A 15626-nucleotide genomic window follows, 5' to 3' on the forward strand; every position below is an offset into this window, starting at 1 on the left:
TCTGATGGAGAGACCTCAGACAGTCCGGATCAGTAACAGCATCTCCAACACCACCACACTGAGCACTGGAGCCCCTCATAGCTGTGTACTCAGCCCAATGCTGTTCACTCTGCTAACTCACGACAGTGCAGCAATGCACAGTTTGAACCAGATCGCCGATGACCCGACTGTGGTGTGTCTCATCAACAAGAACGATGAGTCAGCATAAAGAGAGGAGGTGCAACAGCTAACGGACTGGTTTAGCATCATCAACCTGTCTTTCAACATGGACAAAATAAAAGAGATGGTTGTGGGTAGTTTAGCTCAGTGCGTTGAGCAGGTGACCACATGCCATACGGCTAAGAGTGGCTGGCTTGGGTTTGAATCCGACCACATGTCTTCCCCTCTCTCTCTCTCTCCCTCTGCGTTCCGGCTCTTAGTTCATTGTGTCTGTCAATAAAGGTGAAAAAGGCCAAAAAATAAAGAGATGGTTGTTGAGATCACTGTCCACTTTACAATGATGGATCCTCTGTGGAAATCGTCAAGAGCACCAAATTCCTTGGTGTTCACCTGGCGGAGAACCTCTCCTGGTCCCTTAACAGTGTCTCTGCTTCCTGCAGAAGCTGCAAAAACCTCTCTCTCCTACCTTCTACAGAGGGACTATTGAGAGCATCCTGAGCAGCTGCATCACTATCTCGTATGGTAACTCCACCACATCAGATCACAATACCCTACAACGGATAGTGAGAACTCCTAGACGATCATTGGAGCCTCCATTACAGACACCTATCGCACCTGGAAAGCCACAAGCATTGTGGAGGACCCCACATACCCTTCACACACACTCTTCACCCTGTTGCCTTCGGGCAAGAGGTACCGGAGCATTCACTGCAAGACTGCGAAACAGTTCCTTCCCCCAAGCCATCAGACTCCTGAACACTCAGTGACTGGACTGACACACACACACACACACACACACACATATATACCTTCATACACGTCACTACCTCAAGCACTTATCTGCACAATCTCATACACAAACACATGCACACCTTTATACATCAAGTTACTTTTTGCACAATGCTCAGTCTTTTTGCACAACCCACGTCATTGGTGCACTTTTCTATTGCACTATTGTGTCTGCACTGTCTTGTGTCTGTATTGTTCTGTTCTGTCTGGTGTTGTGGTCTTTGTTTTGTTATTTTACAATTTTTGCACACTTGCACTTTATGCAGTCCTGTGTTGATTGTCTGTTATATGTAGCACCATGGTCTTGGAGGAATGCTGTTTCGTTTCACTGTGTACTGTACAACTGCACATGGTTGAAATGACCATAAAGCCACTTGACTTGACTTGAGATAACTTAACTTATTTAGATGTATTTGGTATTGTGTTGTTTGTTGTACCCATTGTTCATTAGGCTCTAAAATATATTTTCCCGTCAGAATCTATAATTAAATTATCTAAATAATTTATTAAATGAAAAAACTCAACTTAATCTTAAAGACTTATAACTAATACATTTCAAGATACGACTTCTTTTTCTGTTGTTGCAGGGATCAAAATTTTCCCTGAGGATTAAAATCTTCCCTGTGCTATCAAAATTGTATTGTGTATGTTCCTGGGTATCAGTATCAAGTTTAAAATTCTAACCCTGAAATTTGAACAACCCTAGTTCTAACTAATTGTTTTCGTTTTTTAGGGGGTGTCTTTTTGTGTGCTTTTTTTTAAAATATTGGAGCAGAGGGTGGGAAGACACAGCTAAAGTCCACAGGTTGGACTTGAACCAGGGACACTAGCTCTGTAGTATATGGGTGCCTGTTAACCAACTGAGTTAAACCAGCACTCTAGGTCCTACTAATGTTTACATTTCTGAATATTCCAAAGGGTAATGAGTTATTCCTGACTACGTCAGTAATGGTTTTAATATGGTGCAGTTATAGCAACCACAGATAATGTTGTTTAGTCACAGTTTGCCCACTGTGGTTCATGTGATGAAATAAAAGTAGTTAAGTCCCAAGAAAAGTTTCCACAGTTAAGATCAGCCGTAAATGGAATGCTGGCCATAGAGAAGATTAGCAGTGAGTGACATGAGAGTAGTAGTAGTTTGACATGAGAGCACAAAAAGAAAAAAAAAGAGTAATGACTTCCATGAGATAAAGAACACGAGGGACAGGCAAAGAAGAGGGTAAATCCAAGCTAGAACGAAAATAAGCTGAGCAGTGGTTGAGTAGTAGCAGTGTTCAGGGAAAGATGGGGGGGTACAGATTTTTGTTGAATCAGTAGGACCAGATTTGGCTAACCTCTTTCAATTTCCCTGATCCTCCATGCTCTTTCTTAGCCTTTCTCCAATGGCTTCTCCCTTCTTCCTCATCGTCCTTTTCCTTCTTTCTCAGTCTGCATCTCTTGCTCCCCCCAGTGTTGGAGGCTGTACTGCAACCTGCTGCAGAGCTCATTGACCACAGAGAGTGAATTTGGCAATACCAGAGATCTGGGTTATCACTGTCTGTGGGGAAGATGGACTTGCATGCTGAAGGAAGACCCATGAGTGGGCAGACCAGAGAGTCCCATTCAAGGCCACTGGGGGCCATCAAACTACAGTTATGTTTGTGTAAAAAGCTGAATTAAAAAAATGATTGAGAAGCAAAAAGAGAAGCAGCTATTGGTGACGACATGCTTAGGACTGCGGTAAGAACTGGAACTGGACAGAAAGATGACAGACTTGAATCTACTCACATCGTCTTGGATGTCCAGGTTGCAGCCAGCTTTGAGCAGGACACGAACAACCTCAATATGGCCTTTGTAGGCAGCCAAGTGTAAGGGACTTCTGCCATACTATGGACATAAAACAAACAGTAAGACAACATCAGAGTGCACACAAGATTATCACTGGAGAGTAAGCCAGTCAACTGTAAAAACTCACTTCTCCTGTCCAACTCACAGACTCATTGTCGACTATATCAATATTTGATGCTGTAGACTGTGACTATGGTCAACTAGAGGCACAATTCAATTCAATCTGCTACATGGTGTCAGTAGAGTCAACTGAAAATCCAATTCTCAGTCCATGCTTTAAAAGTATAGTACATATTTTGCACAGAAAATAAACAGCGCGTTACTCCTGTATATATGTATATGTACTGTCGATCTGTGGCACTGGCACCCCAACAAAAGAAGTCTGGATCGGCTCTCTGTATAAAAAAAAATCCTAATCTCTGATCCTGACATTATTATTCAGTAGGCAGTGTAGAGTTTAGGTGGAGCCAATGGGTGAGGGGACCTGCCCAGATCTGATTACCTCTCACCTCCGAGTGTCTACCCACTGCCTCTGATAAAAGCCGGGCCCCCCAAGTAGCCTTGCAGTCCCAGAATTCATGAGCCACACCCGTTAAAGGAAGCTCCCCTCTAGATCCCTTGAAGTCCCAAGAGTCTGTTACTTTTAGAGGCTGGAGCAGTAAGAGCTCTTTATACTTATGTCCACAACTTTGACTTTTTTAATGTTCAATATTTTATTAAAGCAATTTAGCAGGAGCAAAGCAGACTTAAATAATAATAAAAACAAAGCAATAATCAAATTATTTGAGTTATACTTTTCTATTTAATGCACTCTGACACAATGATGATTTTTTTCTAATTTTTGGGAGGAGAGAGGTTGAGAAGAGACAAGTACATCCAGACCTGAAGATGCACTTATCTCTGTTTTCGGTGTTGATAATAACAGTCCAACAGGAAACCAGAACCCTTGGAAATTCAACCCCCCATTGAATAAATTGGAAATCCAAATTTTCCCAATGTTATAATCCACAGGAAAATAGCAGTTGTAATCTAGCAGGAAAACAATGGAAATCCTATTGCTGTTTTAGATTTATAATCTAACACAGCAAAAATGAACAAAGAAAAAGCCAAAAAACACAAAATAGGTTTTTAAGTTCAGAGTTTGGGCAGCGGTTGATTCCTCCAGTGTCTCTGCTGGAATTTCAACTGTAAACTCCAAGATCCAAGAGTTCAAAGTTTGTCTTCTGAACTGAAGACAAACACTCTGAAGACAAAGAGTGTGAGTGAGAGGCCTGTTATTAAAATCCATCCATCCTCTCCTGCTTATCCTTATCAGGGTCGCAGGAGCCTATCCCAGCTACCAAATGGCAAGACAGATGGATAGATTGCTACTCTGTTGCAGGGCTAACACAGAGAGACAGGGAATAAGCCAGAGAAACCGAAGAGAACACACGCAAACTCCACACAGAAAGGCCCCAGCTAGATGGTGGAGTCAAACTTGCACCTTCTTGCTGTGAGGCAACAGTGCTATTCGTTATATAGTTTAAACTTATACCTGATTATATTCTGATCAGTATTAAGCAGTTAAGCATGGTTAATGGTCTACGTAACCACACATAAATTATAGCCCCTTTTCCATTAGTACCTACTCGGCCGGGGCTCAAGCAATCCAAGCAGGTAATAAATGTGACGTTGTCAGATTGCATGCCACTGACTGGCTGGTCAGTGTCTCGTTCAAAAAATCAAAAAAAAAACAATTTTTGAAACTGGCAATGAGGGAAATGGATCCAAAAAAAAAACTGCTGTGTTCCCTGGAGTCTGACGAAAAGCCACAGCCCAAGCAGCAGGTATACCGTCACCTTGATGTCCACCTTTGGTGTAGCGTTTGTGTCGTATATTAATTACGTCACAGGACGTGCAGATGTGTTGCTATTAGAGATGGCACGATACCACTTTTTTATGTCCGATACCGATACCGATATCATAAATTTGGATATCTGCCGATACCGATATGAATCCGATATAGTGTGTTTTTTAATCAATAAAACTGTTTTTTTAATATCTTGCTGCATTTTGTATAAGTTCATACTCAAGTTTAAATAAACAATAACACTAAAGCTATTCTGTTATACCTGTATGTAAAAAATACACTGCACCCAAAATATTTTATAGTTCAGCAACACTGATCAATCTAATAAACTTAAACCTACTCCATCCTCCCTATTCTGGTATTTTAAAGAGTACTTAGCAGAAATATTAAGCAACCTAACTAATAGGGTTGCAAACTCCCAGCAAAAAAAAATAGGGAACCACCCCCCACCCTCCACGTCATGATGCTTAATCGATGTAATCAACTTTAATTTGATGCAAGGTTAAAAAAAATGAACAGAATTAAATTATTTTTCAAGAATAATTAAATAGATTCAACATCTTTCTTCAACAGAATTGCAGACTGCACAGATGGTATCTTCCCAAAGGAAAAAGTACTATAGCTTACTAGGGTATATTAGACTTAACAGTTACTATATACAGTAATGGACTTCTATACATTTTACATCAGATTAAAACTTTGGGTGTAAGATTCAGATAATTATTTATTAAAAGCTAGACATTTTAAATGAGAATGAGAATAAGAAAGAAAAGTATGTCTTTGTGCCCCCTTTTCCCTGTTCATGCCCTATCGGCCCCCCTGGCTACACTTTGCTAGATCCGCCCCTGCACAGTTACCAGCCGTCAGCTACGTAGAAAAGGATCCTGGTGTAGAAAGTAATATTAAATAAATTCTAACAACAGCTTATCAAGGTTAAAGGTGCTGCTGTTGTTCCGCCGCTGGTTTCCTCTTTCTGGTGCAAAGTGGGCCAAAAACAAAGAAGAGAGAGGGACTCGCGACAGAAAAGCCGATCAGCTGATCATTGATCAGTTTCACGATTGAAGTAGCCGCAGGAAGGTGAGGGAGAGAGAGAGAGAGAGGCAGTCGCTCCATATATCGGTTGTTAAGCTTAACATGGGAACGCTTTACAAACATTCAGAGATGAACTTACACACTTGCTTTACTTCTCTCTGGGATAACTTCCTCGGAGATGAAATGCTGGTTTGGTAGCGAGGCTACAAATACACACAGCCGCTCTATCACGTGATGCACACTGCTCCGACGTGCTACGGTTATGAGCCGAGTTACGCCGTGTCGCAAGTTTTGTGAGGTGTTTTTTTTTTTATATTTAATGTATCGGATTACATTTTTAATTTCTCACCGATATCCGATCCAGTAATTTACGTCAGTATCGGACCGATACCGATACGTAATATCGGATCGGTCCATCTCTAGTTGCTATGACGACAAGCACACATGGGGTAGTACTGGGTTGTAATGGAAAACCAGTTGAGCTGAGTCGAGTCGTGTTGATCTGTGGCTAGTCGATCCGGGTGGGTACTAATGGAAAAGGGGCTTATAATTCTGTTACAACAACAATAGCAATTACAACACACTTAATACCATTTCTCTTAGACTCTCAGAATCACGTATAACGATAGGTTGGAGACACAGTGCCTCTCCCTTAGAGATAGGGTGATGAATTCAGCCATCCGGGAAATGCTCAGAGTAGAGCCGCTGCTCCTCCACATCAAAAGGACCCAGTTGAGGTGGTTCCAGCATCTGACAAGGATGCCTCCTGGGCGCCTCCTCAGTGAGGTGTTCCCAGCATGTCCCACTGGGAAGAGGCCCCGGGGCAGACCCAGGACACATTGGAGAGATCGCATGTCTCGGCCGGGTTGGAAACGCCTTGGTGTTCTCCCAGACAAGCTGGAGGAGGTGGCAGGGGAGAGCGAGGTCTCCCTGGCCACCCCTTCCACACATGAATGTTTGGTTCAGTTACTACCAGAGCCATAATTATCTTGGCCTGCCAGTACCTCTTAGCTGCCTCCGGAGTCCCACAAGCCAACCAACCCTAATAGGAGTCCTTATTGGCTCATTTCAACTCAGGTGTAAACACACTCTTAAACCACGAGGAAAGCCTTCCCAGAAGATTTGAAGCTGTTATAGGGAAAAGGGTAGGCCAATATGTGAAAGCAGATGAGTGAATACTTTTGGCAATATCATGAACATTCTTGTAGACATTACACAGTTTTGAATATAGATATAATGAAGGCAATGTGGGATAACACTTTGATGTTAACCTTACCATTTTCCAATAACAGCAAGCTAACACTGATGTTAGTTCAATGACTAATCCTGAAAATTTCAGCATGTAGCAGCAGCTCAGTCAAACCATATATTAACCTTCACGGGCAACTGTATAATGTCTGTAATTGATAAATCTGTTTTCTAGCGGAGGGGAGACAAGTTACCCTGTTTATTTAGAGTAAGAAATGCATACTTTATTTGGAAAAGCACAGTGTAGACTCAGCTTTCGACCCAAGACATGTATAAAGAATGAAGCACAGCCCTGAGGAAGCTGTGTCAGTGGAATCCATCTGGCTCTACAGCAGCTCAGCTGTGATACTGTTAAACATCTGGATGCCTGCAGCTCAGTGCCAACTTCAAGTAGAGCATGTTCATTATGTTTAATTGAAACATGCAAACAGCGTTTTCTTAAATGCAAAAATATATAAATAATCTCAAGTATAGTCAAATGTCAACTACATAATCTAAACTAAGGCATAAAAATTTACCTTCAGTCTATCTTTTTGGAAGGCTTTCTGATGTTATAGCGGACATGTTTTTGTGCTGAAAACAGATGTTATGATCATGTACACATTACTTAATATTAATATTAATTCAGTCTAACCTAACAACCCTCAGGTCAGTGGCTCAGAGTTTAATGGCCCATGTACATTTTACATGTACATGGACCAAGTACACCTTATCCACCCTTTAGACTCACCCCTGTTTGCTGCAGGTATCACTTCCGTATACAATAGAATAGCTGCTGTCAGCCTTCAGCAAGCTGTATAATTTACCAAGTCTAGTATCAGACTAAGTTAACAGGTCATCTGCATCTGTTTTAATACAACTTCTGGAGGCTTACTGCAGATTATTGAATAATCAGGCCACATTCTATCTTAATGACCTTATAGTATCATATCACCACATTAGAGCACTTCGCTCTCGGACTGCGGGCTTACATGTGGTTCCTAGAGTATTTATGAGCAGAATGGGAGGCAGAGAGCCTTCAGTTTTCAGGTCCCTCTTCTGTGGAACCAGCTTCAAATCTGGATTCATGAGACAGTTTTAAGCCTAGTTTTGAAAGTAGAGACAGTGTCTTTCCTTTTTGATAAGCATATAGTTAGGGCTGGAATCGGTGACCTGATTCCTCCCTTAGTTATGCTGTAATAGGTGTAGATTTGCTGGGGGATTATCATGACGCACTGAGTATTTCTTCTTCAGTCACCTTTCTCGCTCACTATTTGTTAATAGACCTCTCTGCATTGAATCATACTTTTTATTAATCTCTCTCACTCTGCCACAGCATGTCTTTTGTCCTGTCTTTCTCCCCTCACCCCAACCAGTTGCGGCAGATGCCGCCCCTCCCTGAGCCTGGTTCTGTTCTAGGTTTCTTCCTGTTAAAAGGGAGTTTTTCCTTCTTACTGTCACCAAAGTGCTTGTCATAGTGGGTCATATGATTGTTGGGTTCTATTATCATTGCGTTGTTGTATTATAGGGTCTACCTTACAACATAAAGTGCCTTGAGGCGACTGTTATTGTGATTTGGCACTGTATAAATACAACTGAACTGAATTGAATTATTCGCTGTATAAAATAAACAGGAGAAGCTACAAAGTTTTCTTTTCTTCTCGTTGGAGTTTTTGATCAGGTGTTTTGATGAAAGACTCCCGATAGCTTTTTCCCAGTAAAGGTTTTATTGGTGATTACAGGAACAAGTGCTGCTGTATTGGATGCTAGAAACATGTTTTCACTCACTCAATTTGAGCTAACCATCTTGGTAACAGCTCTGCCTCTTTACTCTCTATGGTTTGTAAACAGACTCCAGCTCCATGTTACACTATTTCAACGTCATCAGCACTGCTGCCATTGTGTTTTCAGTGTTTTTGTTTTGTGTTTGGTTGCGTGGGCTTAACATTGTCAGACTTTTTATTCACTTGCTGCTCCTAAATATTTGTATTGCAGGTCTGTTTTTAGGTGCAAATGTAGGTGAAACGTTCACAATTGTTTAACAAATCGATGCACTAAAGAGCTGTGTGTTAAACGATGCATCAAAGTGAAACATTTGTGTCCAAAATTTTTTTACATCAAAATATTCTAATTACTCGATGAATCGTTGTAGCCCTACCCAAGACAGAACTTGTTCATCTCATTTTTTCTAGCAACCACCATGAGTACTTGGTGCTTTGTATTTTCTCAGTCCCAAAGGAATACCATGATCTCCATCTGGTGTTCAGTAAGGACAAAGCTCTGTCTCTGCCTCCACACAGCCCATTTGTGCCATTGACCTTCTACCAGGAGTCACACTACCCACCAGCAGTTTATACAACCTCTCTCAGCCAAAAAGAGAGGCCATGGAAAAATACACGGAAATGCTTAGCAGCAAGAATCATCCGGCCATCTTCTTCTCTGGTTACTGTTAGGGGTTTTTTTAATTGCCAAACCAAAAAACATGACACTGATGCCTTTTTTCCATTTGTACCTACTTGGCTAGCCTGACTCAACTTGTTTCGACTGGGTTTTTAGGGTTTTCCATTAAGGGGTGCCACTTGGTACCAGGTACTTTTTTTAGCACCTGTTCTGATAGGTTCCAAGTGATTTGAGTCCATCCAAAAATGTGACATCAACAGACTCCATGCCATAAATTGGCCAGTCAATAGCGTTACTCGATGATTCATGAGTGTGATTCCTATATAGAAATCAAATACCACCATTTTTGAAACCCGACAGTGAAGGAAATGGCTGCACAAAATCCAAGATCGTGGTCCCCAAGTCTAACAACGAGCCATAAACTTAGCAGAAGGTATACCATCTCAGCTCGAGTCGAGTCGAGCCGAGTAGGTACTAGTGTAAAATAAGCTTAAGACCTTGTATATTACCATGGAGTTAATCAGAGCAGATCACCATTAAAAATAAATACCCACTCCCTCTCATCAGCTCAGCATTCAAACCACTACACAGAGCCAACATTTTCATAAAACTGGACTTGTCTACCACCTGGTTAGACTAACAGAATGATGGGTGGAAAACAGTTTTTAACACTCCCCTAGGACAGTTTGGGTATTTATTGATGTCTTTTGGTTTGACTAACATGCCTTTTAAAAACCATGTGTTAAGCTATTTCTTGGACATCTTTGCTTTCATATACCTTGACAATATTTAGGTCTTGTTCAAATCTCTCAGTAAACACTGCTGTCATATAAACCAAGTCCCCCAAATGTCCTGGAGTATTGACTGTACATGAAAACTGAAAAGTGAGAATTTCATGTGTAACCTTTTAGGAATATGTGTTTAAGGGATGCAGGTGAAGACAGACCTGGAGAAGACCAAGGCTGTAGATGAGTGGCCTGTACCCAGAAGTAACTTCAGCACTTCTTAGGTGTGTCAGCTTTTACTGAAGAGCCCTCCATAACTTCACTCAGATAGATACTCCACTCACCAAACTCATCTCTCCCAAAGTTGCCATCTCTCAGTCCACAGAAATTGACATTGCCTTCCGTCAACTTAAGGAGCTTTTCACACCAGCACCCATCCTGGTCTAACCCAACCCCAAACTTTAGTTCATTGTGGAGTTAAATGCTTCTAGATAGCGTATGGTCACAACTCACTAATGTCATCTGATACAGAACTCTTCCCATTTGAGATATCCTTAGCTTACCAGCATTCATTAGTCCCAGCTCAGGAAAAGGATTTGGTCACACCATCTGTGCAGCAGCCCCTGCACAGATGCCAATGGATTTGAAAACATAACTGAATCTCCAGCTCCCTGTTACCATCCAAGGTCTGAAAGTTTGGTTGTCTGCAAGTTACACTGGCCACTATGTGATCAACTCTGTTACCAGCCCCACTACTGTCTGAGTAAAACATTCTGCTTGCCTTAGAATACATCCCACCTTTCATGTTTCCCAAATTGAACCATTTCTTTCAAGCTCCTTGTTATACCTTAACAAAAGGATTGAACATTTTTTGTCAGTTAGTTTTCAAGCTGAAGTACTTGAGGCTGACAAAAATATTTGTTTTACAGGTTTTTGCAAAACAAATGCTTCTGCAAAAAAAAGAATCCTTGGAAAAAATTTAAATTCAACCTGATGAACAAACTAGAGGAAATTCCAGGCTTGCACCATTTGTAAACATGAGGATGACAGTTTGACTTATAGCTGTCAAGACAAATTGCTCTGTAGACTGATCAAATTGTCATCCAGGTGACCCTGCAATTCTCAGCCCCCAGTGGTAAGTTTAGGTGTAGGTTCAATTTGAAAAATTATCCTATTATTTGGTAAGTTAGGTTTGATCCCTGGTTCTTTGAATTTGCATGTCAAATTTCTTTTAAATGTTTGTGTGCGACAGAAAGCACTTAAAGGCATAGAATAAAGTACACTGTCAGTATGTCAGAGTACAATAGTGAAAGTAGTATTTAAGTACACTACCAGTCAAAAGTTTGAACACACTTTCGCATTTAATGGTTTTTCTTTATTTTTACTACTTTCTACATTGTAGATACAAACTGAAGACATCGAATATATGAAGCAAGATATATGGAATTATGTAGAAAAGAAAACATTGATAAATAACTCTAAATATTTCTTATATTTTTAGATTCCTCAAAGTACCCTTGGGTTCAAAATAGTCAGTGTCCGTTCACCCTCTGTTCATCCACTCCTTATAATAAACCTTCACCAGTCTTCACCTACCTGCGAGTCCTGTGTTTGGGTTCCTTCTTCCTCGCCTCCACACAAAACCTGACAGAATGACACGAACGCGCGTAGTGGACCCAGCGGACTCGGAACCCTTTGAGCGGCAGGAGGCAGCGCTCCTTCGCTGGACGGAGGAGCTCAGGGGGAAACAGCGGCTCTTCGCTGAGAGAGAGCACGTCTTTGAGGGGACTCGTCTGGCTCTGGGCGGGCCTCGGAGACGCCGCGGTTCTCCACCTGCTGCCTCACCTGCATCGGAGCATTCGCCGCGGAGAGTGGGCGTCACAGGCCAAGCTTCGGCTGCTTGCTCTCCCGCCGCTCCGCTCCTCGCTCGCCCGCCAGCCGTTTCACTCACCGGCTCTTCCACTTCGCCACGGCACAGCGGCTATGCCTCCCACCTCGGCTCAACGGAGGCTCCTGTGCCAGAGGCTCAGCTGTTCACCCTGCCCGCTTCCTCTTCCCGGAGAAAGCGGCGCACACGCCTCATAAATTGGACTATTCTCAGCAACTCCCGGTGGTGAGTTCCAGTGACTGTTTTCCACACCCTTCATCCAATTGTTCACTCAAAACGCATAACGGACTCATTTCTGATTCATGGGGAACTTCCCTCCTAGAGGATGAAGTGGACTGGGAGGATTTTTTCTGCTCTGTTCCCCCAAAGACTGTAAATAGTGGTGGCAGAAGGACCAGAATAAAACCCGATAGACCAGTCAGTATCACTCACCCAGTCATTATTTCCACTCCCATCAGTCAGCCTACACCCACACCCGCTCCTGTTTCTCGAGTGGGGGTGACTGGTGTCCAGCCACCTCCCGTGCCTGTCCCAGCACCTAGGCTGAGGGCAGCCCGAATCCAACCTGACCATCCCAGAGGCCCAGCCGAAGCTCTCCAGCCAGTGCCCTCATGCTCTGGAGGCTCGGAAGAGCTAGCCTGCTTACCAATCAGTCCACCACTTCATCCACCGCCTGATCCAGCCTTTCACGCACTAGCTCTATCCCTGGTTAGGCTAGCTGAGGTGTCCCCTGCTCAGGCACCAGCTTTATTAGCCCAGGCTGTAGCTTTATCTCCCTCACTAGCTCAGTCTATAGCTCAGCCATCAGCCACACCAATCTCAGCTCCATCGTCAGCTTCGCCTACCTCTGTTCATCCCTTGGCATCCCCACTCCAGTCAGTTCCCTCGCCTGCTGTCCAGCCTGCTCCAGTCCAGTCAGTCCAGCCTGCTCCAGTCCAGTCAGTCCAGCCTGCTCCTGTCCTCCAGTCCCCTGTAGCTCAGTCTCCTCCTGTCCTCCAGTCCTCTATAGCTCAGTCTCCTCCTGTCCTCCAGTCCCCTGTAGCTCAGTCTCCTCCTGTCCTCCAGTCCTCTATAGCTCAGTCTCCTGTCCTCCAGTCTCGTCCTCTCCAGTCTTTTCCTGTTCCCCAGTCACCCATCCTCCAACCTGTCCAGTCTGTCGTCCAGTCAGTTCAGTCCGTCGCCCAGCCTTCTGTAGTCCAGTCACTCATTCACCATCCTGTTCAGTTCCTGGACCTGCAGCCACAGCATCCAGAGCCAGCTGTGAGCTCTCCCGCTCCTCAGCCAGGGGTTTCCGCACCCGCTGGCCTGGCCGCTCCTCAGTCTCCGCCGGCTCCCACACCGCCTCCTGCAGCCGCTCCTCAGTCTCCGCCGGCTCCCACGCCGCCTCCTGCAGCCGCTCCTCAGTCTCCTACACTGCCTCCTGCAGCCGCTCCTCAGTCTCCGCCGCCTCCCACGCCGCCTCCTGCAGCCGCTCCTCAGTCTCCGCCGCCTCCCACGCCGCCTCCTGCAGCCGCCTCCTGCAGCCGCTCCTCAGCCATCTTCTCCTCGTCGCCGGCGTGGTCGACCATGGGACCAGCTCAGCGGCCGCCGCCACCTTCCTCGCGGCCGCCCACCGGACCTGCTCAGTGGCCGCCGCCGCCTTCCTTCGTGGCCGCCCACCGGACCTGCTCAGCGGCCGCCGCCGCCTTCCTCGCGGCCGCCCACCGGACCTGCTCAGCGGCCGCCGCCGCCTTCCTCGCGGCTGCCCACCAGATCGCCTCCAGCGTCACAACCAGCCACGTGGCTGCCCACCGGAACCTTCTCGTCTCGGCCGCCGGCCACGTGGCCGCCCACCGGAACCTTCTTGTCTCGGCCGCCGGCCACGTGGCCGCCCACCTGAACTGTTTTTGTTTTGGACTCCGTCCCTCCGTCCTGGGCCCCCTCCGCCCGCCCTGGGCCCCCTCCGCCCGCCCTGTTCTGGTTTTTCTTTCTTTTGGCCGTTGGGTGCCGGCCTTTGAAGGGGGGGGTACTGTCAGGTTTCCTGGGTCACTGACCCAGTGATTCAGTTCTGTTCATGTTCAGTTTAGTTTGCCACTTTAATGTTCTCACTTCCTGTTTGTCCCATGTCAGCTTGTGTCATTAGTCAGATTATGTTCAGCCCTGTACTCACCCGTTTCCAATCATTGTCATCATTCAACCTGTGTATTTAAGCTCCTCGGTTTCACCAGTTCTTTGTCGTGTCATTGATGTTCTCGTTATGTTATGTTGTCGTTCCCGTTAGTGTTCTCCCAGTTCAGTCAGCCATTCAGTTATCCAGCCAGTCAGTGTCCGTTCACCCTCTGTTCATCCACTCCTTATAATAAACCTTCACCATTCTTCACCTACCTGCGAGTCCTGCGTTTGGGTTTCTTCTTCCTCGCCTCCACACAAAACCTGACAGATGTAGTCACCTGAAATGGTCTTCACGTCACAGGTGTGCCTTGTCAGGGTTCATTGGTGGAATTTTTTGCCTTCTTAATGGGGTTGGGACCATCAGTTGTATTGTGCAAAAGTCAGATTGGTACATAGCTGACAGCCATATTTGACAACTGTTAAAAATTCGTATCATGCCAAGAACCAATCAGCTAAGTAAAAAGAAATAACAGTACATCATTACTTTAAGAACAGAAGGTCAGTCAGTCTGTACAATTGATATAACTTGAATGTATCCACAAGCGCAGTCGCAAAAATCATCAAGGGCTATGATGAAACTGGCTCACACGAGGACCGCCCCAGGAAAGGAAGACCAAGAGTCACCTCTGCTGCTGAGGATAAATTCATCTGAGTCACCAGCCTCAGAAATCACAAGTTAACAGCACCTCAGATTAGAGCCCAGAGAAATGCCACACAGAGTTCCAGTAGCGGACACATCTCTACATCAACTGTTCAGAGGAGACCACGTGAATCAGGCCTTTATGGTGAAATAGCTGCTAAAAAACCACTACTAAGGAAAAGCAACAAGCAGAAGAGATTTTTTTGGTCCAAGAGACATGAGAAATGGACATTAGACCAATGGAAATCTGTGCTTTGGACTCATGAGTCAGAATTTGAGATCTTTGGTTCCACCCGCGTGTCTTTGTGCGAGGCAGAAAAGGGGAACGGATGGTCTCTACGTGCATGGTTCCCACAGTGAAGCATGGAGGAGGAAGTGTGATGGAAACTGTTGCAGATTTATTCAAAACTGAAGGCACACTAACCAGCATGGCTACGACAGCATCCTGCAGCAACATGCCATCCCATCCGGTTCGACCATCATTTAATTTTCAACAGGACAATGAGCCCAAACACACCTCCAGGTTGTGTAAGGGCTATTTGACCAAGAAGGAGAGTGATTGAGTGCTGCCCCAGATGGCCTGGCCTCCACAGTCTCCAGACCTAAAACCAATCAAGACGGTTTGGGATGAGATTGACCGCAGAATGAAAGCAAAAGGGCCAACAAGTGCTCAGCGTCTCTGGAAACTCCTCCAAGACTGTTGGAAAACCATTTCAAAGCAAAGGGTTGCTATTTTGAAGAATCAAAAATATAAAACATGTTTTGAGTTATTTCACACTTTTTTTGTTTACTACATAACCGCGACTGTGGCTCAGGGGATTGGGAAGCTCATCTGTAACCGGAAGGTTGCCGGTTCGATCCCCCTGCTCTCTCTGTCCTGGTCGTTGTGTCCTTGGGCAAGACACTGTACCCTACCACCTACTGGTGTTGGCCAGAGGG

General features: G+C 44.7%; 1 protein-coding gene across 6 annotated transcripts in view; it reads right to left on the reverse strand.

Annotated features, from left to right (window-relative positions):
* ankrd6b (ankyrin repeat domain 6b) overlaps positions 1-15626 on the reverse strand; it is a 62486-nt gene that overhangs the window by 28117 nt on the left and 18743 nt on the right. For 3 of the 6 annotated variants that reach the window (XM_031741666.2, XM_031741665.2, XM_039598904.1), the window contains one exon: positions 2716-2814. In XM_031741666.2, the coding sequence (XP_031597526.1) occupies positions 2716-2814 (99 nt within the window). Of the gene's footprint in view, positions 1-2282; positions 2815-15626 lie in introns of all 6 variants that reach the window. The other 3 variants (XM_031741664.2, XM_039598903.1, XM_031741663.2) reach the window with 1 other exon arrangement.

Source organism: Oreochromis aureus, linkage group 15 (genome assembly GCF_013358895.1).
Source record: "Oreochromis aureus strain Israel breed Guangdong linkage group 15, ZZ_aureus, whole genome shotgun sequence".
Classification (NCBI taxonomy): Eukaryota; Metazoa; Chordata; class Actinopteri; order Cichliformes; family Cichlidae; genus Oreochromis; species Oreochromis aureus.